Raw genomic sequence first — 16340 nt, forward strand, 5'->3', positions numbered from 1 at the left:
GGGTTGAAGTAATGTGAGCACCTCAATTATGGATAGGACTTGTACGATATCAACATGTTAAAACCCTAAGTTATAGTTCAGCAGTTCCCGTCAACTTTGTACATAGCCACGTCAGCAAATTTTAATTGATCCTATTTTGTTACCAATTTATATATATTATATTATATCAACTGCTGACTTACGTTCCATAATGAGTACCTCGTCCATCATAGGGGTGTTTACCTTACTTTGTTTTACTACTAAAAATATGACAGTTACGCTTGCATCTACATATTCCTTCTACGTGAACCAACATTTTCCTTGAAATTCATACTTACCTACAGTCGAGTTCATAAATATGTGTACATTTCTTCACCTTAGCTCGTTGCAATTAGGTGAAAAAATTTACACATATTTATGAACTCGACTGTACCTACTTAAATTGCCTTTTCTCTGGTAAGTAGAAGTACATAGCTATCATACTCGTATATCATATCGCACCCAAAGATTCAAAAGAGGTTCGCCACATGTATATTACAATTCAAGGAGTTCATGTACCTAACTGCTCTTCCGTGTTTGTATTTGTATTAAAATTTGTGGAACATACATACGTACATACATACGCATAATCACGCCTGTATCCCATAAAGGGGTAGGCAGAGCACATGAACTACTAAGTTTCAGTGCCACTCTTGGCAAAAAGGGGTTGAAAGAAATCCAAATTGTGACATTGCAGTGACAGGTTGCCAGCCTCTCGCCTACGCCACAATTTAACCCATATCCCACAGTCGACTTCTACGACACCCACGGGAAGAAAGGGGGTGGTGAAATTCTTAACCCGTCACCACACGGGAAAATTTGTGGAAATTGATTAAATTAACTTGTCAAGCATTTGATATTTTTTGATGAAATGAAAGTACTTAACATAAATCACCATTTTATTGAACTCTTTTATGTTATGAATGCAGTCAGGACAACGTAAGGTAAGGTACAGCGGGGCAAATCTCGACGGAGGCAAATGTAACTGGTCCATTTTTTTCCATGTTTTACAGTGTTTGCATTATTAAATAGAGTGTCCACCGGTTATATAGGTACCTAGGCGTGTTCAGTGGATACATGTATAACTCAACATCATAGTGTAATAATGGAAAAAATGGTTAGTTACAATTGCCCCGCAACTTTTCTCTCTTTAGGGGAAGGTAGCCCAAAGAGGGCATAGCGCCCAAAGCGGGCACTGGATTTAATTTAATGTTGCCATTTCAAAATGGAGCGCGGTCGTAACAAGTGACAATACTCCCCGCCGCCCGCCTACCTCGCGTCATTCGTCCGGCTAACCTGCGAGCACGCTATTACGCGCTCCGACAAAAAATTGTTTTTTGCGTTTTTTTTTTCAAATATTTCAGGGTATGTGTCGTGTATTCTCACATTTCTGATGTTTGCAATGCTATCATTAATGCCTGTTAGTTATTAATTAATTATCTGGCCGTAATACCCTTGCATTAAACTCCTCGTGGCGCAACATTTTAGATTTTGCTTACCTCTCCCAAATTGTTTAACCTCTATGTTAACGACTTAGGGCCAGTTGCATCAACCACATTTGACAGACACATCATCGTCACGCAGCAGACATCTATGGAACTTCCCATACAATAAAATTTAACGAACGCTTTAACGGTGACAGACGGTTTGATGCAACCGACCCTTAATCGGGGGCTCGGCAACACACATGTCGGATGCCATTTTGACAGGGTCTGCTTTAACAATATAAGTTATATATGATGAGACGACATGGTGTTGCTGAGCCCCTCGGTCGGTGGTCTGAAAAAATCCTTTTAGACATTTGTGAGACGTACGCTCGTTAATTTAAAATATAATGCGCTCAAAAGCGAGTAAGTATATGGTTTTTAAAGCGGGTGGCAAGTGCCCAACGTATTACCCTCCTATTTTATTGAATGGGCAGATACTGAAGAGGGTGTCGTCTTTCAAATACCTTGGGCATTTGGTAACCGAAGACCTGCGTGATGATGCCTGAAATAAACTAATTAATTTGTATAATAATCATTTTATTATGATATCCCAAACTGAAGAGAAGTTGACAAGACGTCAAATGTGCTAACAGAACTAAAATCAATATTAATAAGGAGTCAGTATACCACAATCCTCCCCACTAAAACAACGAAACAATAACACTCTAATAATGTCTAAATAATATAAATCATAATATAAATTACCTGTATACAGGATTTTTATTCCTAGTACAACGTGGCATGGGGCGGTTCAACACAGGAGATGAATTCACATTTGTACTACTCCCACCTCTTACACTATCCCCCTGAGGAGGTACTGGCGCAGACCCTACAACCGGCTGAGCTGGGACCTCTGCTACGATGTCACCCGACAATGAAACATCAGGCGAAGCTGGTAAAGGCAACGGCTGCGTATTTACAAACGGAGGTTCTGGCCCTGACAACGGACATGATAACAATTTCAATCCTTTTGGTCTCATTTGATCGACATGCCTGTGAGCAGCTGAGGTACTCGATACTTGGAATACTTCCAACCACTTAGAAGTGGAATCAACCATGATCAAATAAAGCTTTCCATTAACCGGACCCATAAAATCCACATGAATCCGCGTCCATGAACTGCTAGGATAAGGCCAAGGGCAAGGTACATGGCCTCTAGGTGAGTCCTGCTCCATCGCACAAACCTCGCAAGTTTTGCATTTAGCCTCGATCTCTTCATCCATGCCAGGCCACCACACATAACTCCGAGCCATAGATTTAGTTTTGACGATACCCATATGAGGCTCATGTAACATCTCCAATACCGCTTGCTTGCAGGAGTTAGGAACGATCACCCTATGGCCCCACATAACACATCCACGCTCAGAATATAACTCTTTCTTCCTATTAAAGAAAGGCTGCAAGTTTCTTACATCATTCGAATCAGGCCAACCGTCATCAATATAAGATAAAATTCGACTCAACACCGGATCCCTAGCGGTTTCACGTTTGATGACTTCACTATCGATAGCCAAAGCATCTTGGACATAATGTAAATATGTATGTTCTGGAATAGATGGTTCCATTCCTACATCGCCTTCGATCGGTAGCCTTGACAAGCCGTCAGCCAAGTTTTCCTTAGTATTGATATACTCTATGTCATAAGAGAATGCCGACAATATCAATGCCCATCTTTGCATTCGGCTTGCAGCCATCGCAGGAACACCAGTCTTAGGCCCAAACAGACTCACCAATGGCTTGTGATCGGTCCTTAAAGTAAAATGTCGCCCGTATAAGTACTGGTTAAATTTCTTTAAACAGTAAATAATAGCCAAGGCCTCCTTATCGATTTGCGAATAATTTTTTTCAGCTTCACTTAGCGACCGTGATGCATAAGCTATGGGGCGCTCGCCCTGCACACTAGGTTGTGTCAGCACACCAGCGACGCCACGTGAACTAGCATCACATGTCAAAATTAAAGCCTTATCCTGATCATAGTGCGCTAAAACCTTCGATCCAGATAAACGCCGCTTAATGGTCATAAAGGCCTTTTCACATTCATGTGACCAATTCCAAGCAGCTCCTTTTTTTAGTAAATCATGCATGGGACTCAATATCGAACTCATATTTTTAACAAATTTCCCATAAAAGTTGACCATCCCTAAAAAGGATCGTAACTCTGTGACATTTTTAGGAGTAGGCACCTTTAACATTGCCTCAATCTTAGCCGGATCAGTCGCAATACCGTCTTTAGATACAACATACCCAAGATAATTTACCTGGCTCACTAGAAATACGCACTTGCTTTTCTTAACCTTCAAACCACTCTCATGCAATCGCTTAAGTACCGCATCTAAAGCCTTAAGGTGTTCTTCCTTAGAACTGCCGCCTATAATAACATCATCTTGAAAAATTCCGACGGACGGATGCACTCCTTTTAATAAGTTAGTCATAGTTCTTTGAAATATCCCGGCACTAGATGCCAATCCAAATACTAAACGGTTATACCTAAACAAACCCCTGTGCGTGTTAATAACAGTTAAGTCTCTAGATGTTTCGTCGAGTACTAACTGATTGTAAGCCTGAGACAAGTCGATCTTACTGAAATACTGCGAGCCATTTAAGGTCACAAGTAAATCCTCAACGCGCGGCAATGGATATCTGTCAACCAGCAAGACCGGATTTAAAGTTATCTTATAGTCCGCGCAGAGCCTCAAACCTCCGTCAGATTTACTTACGGGTACCAAAGGCGTAGCCCAGTCCGAGCTATCAACCGGCTCTATGATTCCATCGCGCAGCATTGAGTCTAACTCATTATCCACTCGCCGCAGCAGCGCGTACGGAAGAGGACGAGCGCGACAGTAAATAGGAACCGCTCCGTCACGCAATCGCAACTGTATCTCTCCACCATTGAACCGTCCCAAGCCACCATCAAAAATCTCCTTATACCTGTCAAGTAATACATCAACATTTAATGACACATCCGTAGCGATATTATTAACACAACTCGCATGTTTACACATAGTAGGTATTTTTAATTCAGTAAGCCAATGCCTACCGAGCAGAGATGTAGTCCCTTTATCCATTACAAATAATTCCAAATTCTTGGAAATTCCCCCATATTTAACATTTGGTTTCAATACCCCGACGGGTTGAATTTTTGTCTTATTATAACAATTAAACCCTTGACTATACGGTTTTAACGGCACGTCAGCAAACATAGCGTCATACGTTTCCTTTGATATACACGCTATGGGGGCACCTGTGTCAACCTCCATACTAATAACCTTATCATTAACAATCAAAGGTAAACTAACCGGTGGATACTTGCTCAGCGACAAATAATTAATAAAATCATCATCACAGCTTGAGTAGTCCGTGTCGTCCACATCGTTACTCCCGACAAAATTGACACCTCTTGTCTTCCTGTGACTATTCGTCGATAACGGGTCTCTCCTGCAAGAAATATCAGTCAGCGGACACATCCTACGAAGATGCCCGACATTTTTGCACTTACTACAAGTGTGTTGTCGATATTTACATTTTACCGCAGTGTGGTTGCGCCAACCACACACAGTGCATGGTAGACCGTTAGGCGAATCTGCTTGAAATTGCATATTTCCTTCAGCACGTGTCGAACAAGCTGCCTCTTGTCGCCCTGCCTCTCCATTACGCTTTCCTCGTATATTTAGCTTGTTTAGCTCAGGTGTAATATTACCAGCCTGAGTGTGAACAATTCCCGTTCGCTCTACTGATGCCGCATCTCGCTCCGCGGATTCCATTGACTTGGCAAGCCTTACCGCTGTCTCATATGTCAAGGTTTCCTCCGCAAACAGCCTTTGGCGAATCACATCGCTGCTAACGCCGCAAACAAATTGATCTCTGAGATTCTCTTCTAAAGACTTTCCGAAATCACAGTATTTCGACAGGCGCTTAAGTTCCGCAACATAACAAGCGACTGTTTCAGTTGTCATTTGCCGCCGCTGTCTAAATTTGTACCTTTCAGCCATAATGGATGGTTTCGGTTGCAAATGTTGAGATAATATATTTACCGCACGATCATAAGATAAATCCTTCGGCTGTATGGGGCTGGCCAAAGAAGCTAAAAGGCCATAAGCATCTTCTCCCATCACGGAAATAAGCGTAGGCAACTTCTTGTCATTTTTTACGCTGTTCGCCGCAAAATACATTTCCAATCTTTCCGTATAGAAATTCCAGTTCCCATCTTGTAGATTGAACTCTTTTATACTCCCGATGGACATTCTTGCGAAGTAAATATTCCTCGTCGCCAATGAAATAAACTAATTAATTTGTATAATAATCATTTTATTATGATATCCCAAACTGAAGAGAAGTTGACAAGACGTCAAATGTGCTAACAGAACTAAAATCAATATTAATAAGGAGTCAGTATACCACAATGCCGACATCGGAAGGGAACGCAGAGCATTGGTAATGAGAGCGAATATGATAGCGCGCAGGTTACAACGATGTACAGCCCAAGTAAAAATAACACATTGTTTAGATCGTACTGTAGGTACATCGCTGTATACCTGTAGCCTATGGACAAGATATAGTCAGCCCATGCCCGTTTTGCCCTAAGCCGATGCCCACTTTAGCCCCCACCCTAGGGCAAAGCGAGCAATCGTACAGGTTTTTAAAAATGCGTATAATTCTTTTGTTTACTATTTTTAGATAAATTAAGCCATCCTCCATGGAAAAGTATTAAATTATGTACCTTTTGGCAAAAATAACAATAAGCTAATTAGGTTAAAAACCACTTTTTTTTTCAACTCTCCCTTATGGTGCCCTCTTTGAGCCACCTTCCCCTATTACCTCCGATCGCTGACGGTCGCACAAGTTTCAGTCCCACTCTTGGACATTAAAGGGGTTGAAAGAAAACGAAATTGTGCCATTTCAGTGACAGGTTGCCTACATTTCGTTTTGTGCAAAGTACCTAAGTTGCTTTTTCAGTAATTTGGTAAATTGTCGTTATAATTTTTGTTTTGACCTAATTTGCTCAAAAAAATATTCGAGATAAAACATGTAACTGTGTTGGATTTAGAATGATATTTTTAACATGTATAAGTAGTTTGTGCAAATTTTGTCAATTGCGATATGGTATTATGTCATACCTAGCGAAACAGATACAAAAAAATATTCATGTTAAAAAAAATAAGAAACGTCGCGTTGACTCCTTAAAATATGCCAATAAATGATATTGTGCTGTCTTAAACAATTGCTTTATTAAAATTGCAATAATTTAGCTAAACTGTATTCTTAACATTACAAAAAAATATTAGAGTTACTAGAGTTCACATCTCATCAACTTAAAAGACATGATAAATAAGATACATGAATTTGTGCATGTTTAATCAATTGCTCCTTAAATAATACGATATTAATATTAATTTTATTTGCGTACAATCGAGTCAAGCGGGCGCAATCCACGCGGCGCGGGTAGTGTAGGTATTAGCGCGGCAGCGGGGAAGGGCAATGACCTCTCTCGGCAATCGACAAACGACGCGTTGCGTATAAAACGCAAGTTTATTTAAACTGTGCGCCCAAATGAAGCTATTTAATTCAAAGCCTGTTGTGTTCGGTATTAGAGTAGCATTTTTACTAAATAATATTTATGTTTCCCAGATATAAATTATTTCAGGCATAAAATAATTCCATTAAAAATTAGCGTGCCTTGTTACTCGTAACACGAATTAGTATGAATATTATGGTCCCGGCCGGCAAAAAAGCATTTATCGAAATCTGTATAATTTATTTTGACAAATGTCAAAATGACATTTTTCATATCCACCCGCTATATCGCTTTTTGTTGTACATTATTTTATTTTTATAATAGACATTACGATTTACGATACAAGTGTGGAGAAAAGGAAGTTCGAAACGAGGGGCGATAAATTAAAACAGGACCGGAGGGAGTATCTTAAGTTGACATGAGTTATAAATTTCCTTTTTCGCACGTGTATCATACAACGTCTTGCAGTACAGATGGCCCTTCGAAGTCTTCCTCTACTTATACTTCTCGCCCTAGCGCGTAAAAAAAACATCGTCTGTACTGAAAAGTAACTTAATTATATAATTATTACAAACAAATTGTCAAAAGTCATTTTGATCATATAATCTGTCAAAATGTGATTTTGAGTAAAAAATGTCAAACTGGAATTACGAGTCTAAAATGTCAAAAAAGCATGTTGAGTCAAGACAAGACTGTCAAAATGTAATTTTGAGTCAGAACTATCAAACTGACATTTTGGCTCGAATCTTATTGACATTTGCTGTCATAACTGTCAAAATGAAATTTTGGGACCAAACTGTCAAAATATATTTGGATCAAAACTGTCAAACGTCTGAGATCAAACCTGTCATTTTGAATAAAAACTGTCAAAATCTATCATTTGCCATTAAGGTACTATATCTTATACAACGGAATGACTTCAATTTACATTTTGAGTTAAAACGATCATATTGACATTTGCTGTCAAAAGTGTCAAATTGACATTTTGGTCAAAACCGTCAAATTTAAATTTTGTTCTAAACTGTCAAATTGACATTTTGGTAACTGTTAAATTGACATTTTGTCAAAACTGTCAAATTGACATTTCGGTCAAAAGTTCAAAACTGTCAAATTGACATTTTGGTCCAAAAAGTAAAATTGACATTTTGGTCAAAACTGTCAAATTGACATTTAGGTCAAAACTGTCAAATTGACATTTTGAGTCAAAACTGTCAAATTGACATTGTGTTAATTCTGTTATATTGAAATTTTGGCTCAACAGAGTCAAATTGTCACGTTGGGTCAAAAATGTAAAAATAAAATGTAGGGGCAAAACTGTCAAATTAACATTTTGCTTTAAAACGATCAAATCGGCGATTATCTGTTGAACTGTCAAAATATATTTTCGATCAAAACTTCCAAATTGACGTCTAATTTCAAACCTGTCAAAATGATATTTTGAATCAAAACTGTCAAAAATTGTCAATTGCCTTTATGGTATGTGTAATCTGTCGAGTTGACAACGGAATGACTTCTCTTTACACTTTGGGTATTTATGGGTTAAAACGATGATATTTGCTGCCAAAACTGTCAAAACTGTCAAAATTTCATTGTGTCAATTCGGTCATATTGCCCTTTGGGTTAACAATGTCAAAATGTCACTTTTGTCCAAAAATGTAAAAATGAAATTTTGGGTCAAAAATGACAAATTTACATTTTGGGTTAAAACGATCAACTTGGCATTTGTGCTCAAAATTGTCAAATTGACATTTTGGGTCAACTCTGTCAAAACATCATCTTGGGTCAAAACTGTCAAAACGATATTTTGGGCCTAAACTGTCAAAATGACATTTTGAATCAAAACTAGTTTATTTTACGTAATTAGTTTATACAACGGTATGACTTTATTTCTAAGCAAGAACCAAGTTAGTCTAATTTGACTGTATGACTCATACACCGTGTTTTTTTTTTCGTTTTCCATGAAATTCGACATGCAGATAGGTTCATTATCGGGAACCACCTGGTATACAACGTGTTTTTATTGATATCCGTTAACTTTAAGGGAAGTTTGCTTAGGTGAATTACAATTAATTTCTCTAAGAAAAAGAAAGTAATTAAAAAATAAATTTAATGAATCAATTAGTGTAGTACGGCCTTTATACTTTCAGAATACTATTTATTATGACATGTGACGTCAATTACTAAACACTGGTTGAATGTTATTTTATTCTTGTTTCTCACACGGATTTAACTTTAGGAAATTTTATAGGATGTCACACACGTGTCCAGTAATTAATTTTTTTTTTTTTAATAGATCGATAACCGTACAAGTTAAGATGCTGGTTTCATAGATAACATACATACAAACATGCATACAATCACACCTGTTTCCCAGAGGGGTAGGCAGAGATCACAGATTTCCATTTACTACGATCCTGACAAACCACTTTCGCTTCACACACTTTCATAACGTTTCTCATACACTCTCGTCTGTTTAGAGTACTTCTAACCTGGCCTTTTTGCAATATTTCCCTGATTTGATCAAGAAACGAAAGATAATTCATATATAAAGATATAAATTCATAGATAAATAATTGTTTTTGACCTAAAGAACCTTTCCTTAAAGTTAACGGAATTCAATAAAAACACAGTGTATACATACACACACGCTAGTTTCTCGTCCATTTTGTGACAATAGTGCCTGGCAGAACTAAATTTGGGAAAGAAATCGCGAAAGATTTTATACTCCATTTACTGTACCGCCGTACGTTTAATTTGCATTATAATTGGAAATCTAGGAAAATATAGAAAAAAAAAGTTACTCTTTTTTGGGTTTTGCATCAGCTCTATGATCAGTTAATTACTTCCTTAAATACTTCCCGTTATAAAAATTACACCCTGTATTGTGTAACGAAAAACTGAAATTAATAGTTACAATAATAAATATAATCACGGTGTATGAATAGGATACTGGATCAAATTACCCCCATATTGGGATAAAGGCGAATTTACCGCAATTACGAGGATTTCGTAGGGAAATGTAAAATGAAATCATATTTTCGATGCGATACCTTCACGTGTTTTCGAAATATACAGATTGGTCTTTTCGTTAATAATGTAATAAAATAAAGTTCAGTAATATATGTGTAAGTTTTAATTGGGAAGACATGCAAAAAATTGGGAGAATCCCGTCAAATCCCGACCATCTGGCAACCCTAAATTATGCATGACTGCGCACGAGACGTATGTACTTACGCCGCGAGGCAGCGCGGCGTCGCGCCAGTGGCACGCGCCAACCTGATTGGTTATCGGTTGCGCGCTACACTGCGCGAAAATTTAAAATACTTTGCTATGGAAATATCGTCAAATATTGAAAACCCATTGATCAAAACCGCACAAATTAAATTTGATGACTCGATATTATATTATAATAATATAGACGTCAACTTATGAACATGAAAATTTTTTTGAGGATTTGAACGGGTTTTTATTACAATTTTTTTTTTTAAATATAAGCAATCTATGAATGTCGCACACTTTTAAAAAAATAAGATATTTTAATGCCCTGAATCGTACAAGACTTCACTTACTGACTCTAATATTTTTTTAAGGGTTTTAGGATCAATGTTAGAATTTTTTTTTAATATCATTAAACCCATGGATGAAAATTGCACAAAATGCGTATATACATCGGCAACCACTTTGTTTTTAGACAAATACAAATAATTTCTTCTCGAATATTTTTTTGACTGAACACTGCTTAAAAAGAGAAATACCTAAAGTTCGTGCTAAGCAAGTACCTAGGAACGCACAAAACATTATTTTTATATTTGATCAATAGTCTAAAAACTATATGCAAAAAATAAGCAACATGAATATTATCGAAACCTCAAAAGTTATCGCTACCCGACTATATTATCACCGGGAGAATTTAGTTTTGGCCGGAGCGTGTTATTTAAAATAGATGTACTGTACCTACTCATGCTCGTCATCACGTCACGAGTGTCATAATATTATTTGAAATGTTTCGGATGAGTACCTATTCGTATTTATTTAAACTACATTGTCACAAAACCCATGTTTACGAGTAAGCAAGTTTGTAATGGGTTGGCAACGCGCATGTGACACTCCTTGAGTTACAGGCGTCCATAGGTTACGGTGACCACTTTCCATCAGGACCGTATGCTTGTTTGCCACCGACGTAGTATTAAAAAAAGCAATAGAATATTTATAGTTATTTGTTATACAAGGGGGCAAAGTTGTATTTTAACGCCGAGTGTGGAATTGAAAAACGAGCAAGTGAAAGGATTCTATAGTTGAACCACGAGCGAAGCGAGTGGTTCGAGAATAGAATCCTGAACATGCGAGTTTTTTAACAGACGAGAAGTAATAGTACATTGTGCAACAAGGGGAGGAAGTTGAATATTACTAACGAGAGTAAGTTAAATCGCGACGGCTTGCCGGAGCATTTTAAAGACTCGAGTTTGTAATATTCATACTCCCCGAGTTACACACAATGTTTTTCATCACACTCGCAATGTAAAAAATATGTAAATAGATGTAAAAAAGTTAAGTACGGTACAAGAAATTTCATTATTCCCTTGGGAGAACGATTTTTCTATAACTCACGATCCGCCTGCGCGCAATAGCACATTTAAAGTGCGGGTGTGATGAAAAATACATTTGCACCCGAGTGTAACACAAAAGTTTTCCCCTCACTAAAGCGAGGAAACTACAACGCAAAAAATGCGTTCATCACTGCTTCCACAGGTGGTAAATCATCTATAATACTAGATTCACCTACTTTTATCAATTTTAAATCAGTTAATTTGACTTTATTCAAGGTCAAATTACTTTACCCACTAGTGGATAAAATGCGTTTTTACCCGCTGGTATTAAAGGACAAAACACGTGTTTCCGAGCTAGTGAGGGGAAAAGTTTTTTTCCCCTCACTAGCTGCTTTAAAATTGATAACAGTAGGTGAATCTAGTAATAAAGATGATTTACCACCTGTGGAACTACTGGAAGCAGTGATAAACGCATTTTTTGCGTTGTAGTTTCCCCGCTATAGTGAGGGGAAAAGTTTTGTGTTACACACGGGTGCAAATGTATTTTACTTCTCGTGTGTTAAAAAACTCGCAAGTTCAGGATTCTATTCTCGAACCACTCGCTTCGCTCGTGGTTCAGCTATAGAATCCTTTCACTTGCTCGTTTTTCAACTCCACACTCGGCGTTAAAATACAACTTTGCCCCCTTGTATAACAAATAACTATTATTGTATTGGTTGGGTTAATTAATTATTTGTCAAGTTTTTATATATTTATACCCATGTATTTAACGTAAAGTGTTAAATAACTGTAACGCTCAGACATTTGCAGTGTAGCATCAGAAGATATGTACTCGTAGTTGAAAACTTTCGGTTGCAAGATATTTTTAAGGTTCCGTACCTTATATTAGCATAAAAAAAATATTAGCCAGTCCTTGGACTCGTATTACTGAAACGCAGAGGTCACAGAACCCAGAGTAGGTAATTTATTTACTGCTTCCAGTAGTTCCACAGATGGTAAATCATCGTCATCACTAGATTCACTTCACTTTTATCAATTTTAAAGCAGAAAAATGACTATATTCAAGGTCAAATTACTTTATCCACTAGTGGATAAAATGCGTTTTTACCCGCTGGTATTAAAGGACGAAACACGTGTTTCCGAGCTAGTGAGGGGAAAAAGATTTTTTCTACTTCCGTAAGTACTGTTATTCGTCATTTACGGGGTCGTGCTCATAGATCTTTAAAGCCCTTCATAAAAGTATATTACCCAAAGTCAACCTCCGCCGGCTCCCCGGAGTCCCCGGTACCCATGCCGTCAGCTTTGAATTATAGCCTTTACGTATTGTTTGGCTCTGTAACAATGGCAACGCATTGTTATAACGTTACTGCGTGGTGGGTGCTGGCGAGCCGGCGGGGGCTGGCTTTGGAGCGCTGGCGCGGGCGCTGGTAGGCACTGCTGGTAGTGCAAACCTTTGCGTCAAAAAACAGGAAACAGTGAGAATTTCACGAATAGGGTTTCTGATTTCTCGACCTATTAGAAGTCTCGAGTTTCGAGAAATCTCGAGCCCAAAGTCTCGAGTCTTCTCGAGTCTCGAGTCTTTTTTTATAAATGGTAAAGTTTTGATAAAATAATAAACAAGAATATGATTAGTAGTTTTTATTGCACCACACTATATAAAAAATGCGTAAGAGCAATAAAAATCTTCTTTGAAATAAACATAAATCAAATTTTAACAAGAAAACTACAATTATAGTCTTGAAAATAATACCTAATCCTTTAACTTCCCCGCCTGTGCACGGGTTAAGTAAATTAAAATGTCATGTATTAAATCATAATGTCATTGAAATTAAACGTTTAAAATAATTTCTTCTTCTTCCTCGTTTCCTCATTGCCGAGGATCGCGACCACAAGTAGCGTGTCTCCATTGAACGCGGTCATAAGCCATGTGGACTGCACAGTATACGCTGTCGCTACACGATTTCTTCACACAGTCAGACCATCTCTTACGAGCCCCACCCCAAGAATGTTTACCATTAATTCGCCATATTATGCATTGCTGCTCTCATAATGTGTCCGAAAAATCTGAGGGTCGCTCTTGGCATATTTTGGAGAGCCGTGTGGTGATATTCAGTTCTTGCAAAATAGAGATGTTTGTTAGTTCTTCTAGCTTTTCAAGTTATACTCGTAGCAGTCTTCGCCAGCACCACATCTCAATAGCGTCAATCTTAACCTCATCAAAACTTTTCAGGGTCCAAGTTTCGGCACCATACATAAATATCGAGATTATCGAGAAGACAAGAGATCGAAATAATCGCACTTTATTTTGACGTCGGATTCCTCTGTACTTCCAAATCTTGTCGAAGTTAGCCATAGCACTCTTCGCAGGTTATCAATGACCCAAGATACATAAACGCGTTGACTTTTTCGTAATGACGAATTGCTTTTAAATAACACGAGGCTGTCAATACTAGCCAAAGTCGCTGCCAGCTTACGTTGGAATGAGAGGTTAGATCGCTTTATCTCGTTATAATTTATGGCCGCCGTTCGACACCGTCCCCACCGCCTCGCGATGAGACCGGGCAGAAGGTAAAAAGTTGCATTTCACTTCAGGTCGTATTACATTCGGGCCTCGAGACGTCTCGAGTACCTGTCATTTTTTTCTCGTCTCGAATGAAGCCGGAATTCTCGAGAAGTCTCGAGTTCGAGACTCTCGAGCAGAAACCCTATTCACGAAAGTTATTCTAGAAAACTACTAAAAACTAAGTGCATGGTCGTAGAAAAAGTATTGTATGCAACGGTGTTTAACCGAGTCAAAAAATACTCGTGGCGTATACCTAATACCTATTTCGGCTTCGCCTCAAATTGTTACCCACGCCACTCGCCTTTTTTGACCTTTTTTAAACGCCAGTTGCATAAAATAATAAAATAGTATTGAAACATGAGGTTAAAACTGAAATAAAAATAAGTAAATTATATAATAATTCATTTAATAAAATATTTATGAATATTTAAACTCAGAGAATTATTGCCGTAGGTACTTTATAATCCTGAACATAAATAAACTTTTTACAACAACCAGGCATTAATTTGATTTTTTATAACATGTGGAAGGCATCATAAACTGTCGCTGCAAAAATACATATAACACCAGCTGATAACTGATAGCTGGATACAGTTTGATACTGTTTCCGCAGTTTAGTCTACACCGAGATCTAGGCAATAGCGCGCGTATGCAAGTCTCTCGCGGTTCATCATGTACAACAGTAACGCGAAACCACATACTGCCAACTGGAAGCCGGCGTAAGAACTGAAATACCTAACCTATATTTTTTTAATAAATACAAAATAGTTTATTCAGGAATAATTTACCGATATCAAATGAATAACTATTGGTCATTCTCTAGGTAAATTTGTGCCTGCTCTTAAAACTCAGGCAAAATTTAGGTACTTAAGTACTAATTGTATCTAAAGTTTGTCAGAGTTGTGTGTAACTAACGCAGTCTTCATATAATTTGAGAATGACCAACATTATTGCAGACACCTAATAAGAGACATATTTGAGTTGTTATTACGCGTGTTTAAATTTTTATTATGTTGCTGAAAATTTATTGGAAAAGCTAAACTGATAAGTTCAATATTTTTCAGAGGACGCGATGCAAAAGTTTACGACAATATTCTACATGTAATCGGAAATACTCCTCTAGTTAGGCTTAATCGGTTACCGAAGGATCATGGACTTGAATGCGAATTTTGTAAGTACCACATTACGTGTCTATACTTTGCAAGCAAGTTATACCTTTACCTATTCCAGTATTTACCCTATCGCGTAGGTAGGTATTTTTACTTTTTATTTTATCCGTGTTAATAATGCTGAGTTTAGAGGCAATTCTAAAAGTTTTCTGGAAGCAGGAGCAATGAATGCATATTTGTGATATAATTTGTTATTACATTTTTCCTAATAACTTCGTGTAATTTTATTTCATACTCGTACATAGGTACCTGCATTGCATCCCCGTCCAAGAACACGCTCGGCACATTATTCAGAAATACCTACGTACACTAAATTCTGTTATTGATTGTAATCCTTTATCACTAATTTGTAGCAATACATTTTAAATAAATTGATAAAAGAACAATACAGTAGTAAACTGTAGGTAGGTACAGCTACCTAATATTGATCTGCGATAAGTGAGTCACACTCATATTTGTATGTATGCCCATTAGCAACACATAAATTTGTAGGCACTTCATATTTAACTAAGAAATGAGAAACATCTGCTTAGTGCCTAAATTTATAGCGATGTTTTATGCACTGAAGTTATTGTGGACATGACAATAAACTATTTTAAGGCAGATACTCTGCCGCACAGTATCCGAGATTTTCAGAAAATTCACAAGCGCTACATTCCGCATTTTGTAAATCATTCGGATAATTACAGTCAAGTACTTACCTATTTATTAACAAGAACGAGCACTACTTAACTGACTATAAAAGATGCCAACCATTATAGTTCATTAATCAGGGTTTTTATATCAGGTATTTTTATATAACTTCAAGTATCTACACACGTACAGAAGCAGTGCGAAAAGATTTGCCTTCGCATTGCTACGGAAACGTACGAACGTGTCATGCTATTTCAGTCAGTCTCAGTACAAGATGTACTGACATTGACTGAACTAGCATGACAAATACGAACGTTTCCGGAAAAATACGGAGACCCTTTTCGCACTATGTCTGTACCTTATTACAATTAAATTAATGATTTTTTATCCTGGCTTTAAAAAAAGCTTTAC

At 37.5% G+C, this 16340-nt stretch overlaps 1 protein-coding gene across 1 annotated transcript in view; it reads left to right on the forward strand.

The window, feature by feature from the left end:
* Positions 1–14715: 14715 nt before the first annotated feature.
* LOC125232741 overlaps positions 14716–16340 on the forward strand; it is a 53478-nt gene continuing 51853 nt past the window's right edge. The window contains exons 1-2 of the mRNA XM_048138507.1: positions 14716–14846; positions 15192–15298. Of these exons, the coding sequence (XP_047994464.1) occupies positions 14800–14846; positions 15192–15298 (154 nt within the window). The 5' untranslated portion in view covers positions 14716–14799. The remainder of the gene's footprint in view (positions 14847–15191; positions 15299–16340) is intronic.

The sequence above is a fragment of the Leguminivora glycinivorella genome, chromosome 13 (assembly GCF_023078275.1).
Source record: "Leguminivora glycinivorella isolate SPB_JAAS2020 chromosome 13, LegGlyc_1.1, whole genome shotgun sequence".
NCBI classification, from domain to species: Eukaryota; Metazoa; Arthropoda; class Insecta; order Lepidoptera; family Tortricidae; genus Leguminivora; species Leguminivora glycinivorella.